The following is a 1,380-nucleotide window of genomic DNA, read 5'->3' as shown; positions in this document are numbered from 1 at the left end:
GCACCGCCCCCGCACACGGATCCGGACCCGCACACGAATTCGCACCGGCACCGCTCCGCACCGGCACCGCCCCCGCACCTGCAGACGCCCCCCGGACAGCCCGGTCCCGCTCCCGGACCCGGGCACCTCACCGGCTGCTGGACATCACCCGTGCCCTTGCTCTGCTCCCGGTCCCGGGAATCCCCTACTCCTGACCCCAGTCTCCGTCCTCATTGCACTCCCGGTCCCGTTTTCAGTCCGGGGCACTGTCCTGGTCCTGCTCCCGCTCCCAGCCCTTGTCCTGTTTATCCCGGAGGGGTGGTGCCGGTCCCATTGCTATTCCGGGCCGTGTGTACCCCAGTCTCATTCCTGGACACCCCCGAACGGCTTCAGTCCTGCTCTGGACACTTGTCCTGGATCCAGCCGCAGTCCCGGACACCCCCAGCCCTGTTGGCAGTGCCACCTCCGTCACAGTGCACCCCGCTCCAGGGCACACCCCCAGGACACCGGGTTGGGCCACAGTAGCACTGGGGTGCTCAGCAGTGGATTTTGGGGGTGGGTGGGGGGATTGGGGACTATTTGGGATCTGTTCCCTACTGTGACCCTTTAAGCACTTGGAGCAGAGGAGACACCCCGGTACCAGCACGGGGGCCCCACAGACAGCCGCGGGGAGTCAGAGCCCTGCAGAGCCAGGGGAGTGGGGCCGCACCGTGTCCCCCCAGCAGCACGGGGCAGGCGGGGTGACCTCACCGCGGGCTGCTGGGGAGGTGGCTCATGACGTCATGGGGCAGCGGGGCTGGCAGGGGGATGGGGGACACTGCGCGGGGACCGGGGCGGGGGGACGCGACCCCCGCCGCCGCCACGGCTGAGCAGAGAATAATGCCGGGGGGGCTCCCCCCGTGGGAGGGTGGGCCAGGAGCGTGGCGCCGGCAGAGGCCGGGGCGGCCGCAGAGGCCCAGCCTTGCATTGTTCTCGGGCGGCAGCCGGAAAACGCGACGCCCGCCCGGGAGAGACGCAGGCGGAAAAGGAAACGGGGCTGGGGGCCCGTGCCTGGTGCTGCGGGGGCGGGAATCGGGGTCCCCCTCCACGACCCCCGCACGGCCCCCAACCTGGTCCCACCTGCCGCCCCATCATGTGCTCGGGCCCGCCGCCCCACGGGGGGAGCGGAGGTCAGCTGAAARGGGGAAGATCAGCCCGGGAAAATGGGGAATTTGGGGATGATGCTGCTTGCCAGCGGGATGCCCCTTTGCAGCAGCACCCCCCCCCGGGATAAGAGGCCGCGGTGATGGGCTGAGCGGTGCGGGAGGGGGACGAGGAAAGAGGAGGATGAAGATGAGGAAAAAGAAGGGGGCGATGCCGGGCAGGGCAACTACAAGTCCCATGAGGCCGGGCGGTGCGGGG

At 69.9% G+C, this 1,380-nt stretch overlaps 1 protein-coding gene across 1 annotated transcript in view; it reads left to right on the top strand.

Annotated features, from left to right (window-relative positions):
- The first annotated feature begins 1,236 nt into the window (after positions 1-1,236).
- ANKRD13B (ankyrin repeat domain 13B) overlaps positions 1,237-1,380 on the top strand; it is a 7,880-nt gene continuing 7,736 nt past the window's right edge. The window contains exon 1 of the mRNA XM_057371985.1: positions 1,237-1,379. Coding sequence (XP_057227968.1) covers positions 1,306-1,379 — 74 coding nt within the window. The 5' untranslated portion in view covers positions 1,237-1,305. The remainder of the gene's footprint in view (position 1,380) is intronic.

Source organism: Malurus melanocephalus, unplaced genomic scaffold (assembly GCF_030028575.1).
Source record: "Malurus melanocephalus ecotype Western Australia unplaced genomic scaffold, MMel_1.1 scaffold_162, whole genome shotgun sequence".
NCBI lineage: Eukaryota > Metazoa > Chordata > Aves > Passeriformes > Maluridae > Malurus > Malurus melanocephalus.
Note: the sequence above shows the minus strand (reverse complement) of the source record. Positions and strands in the feature narration are given on the sequence as shown.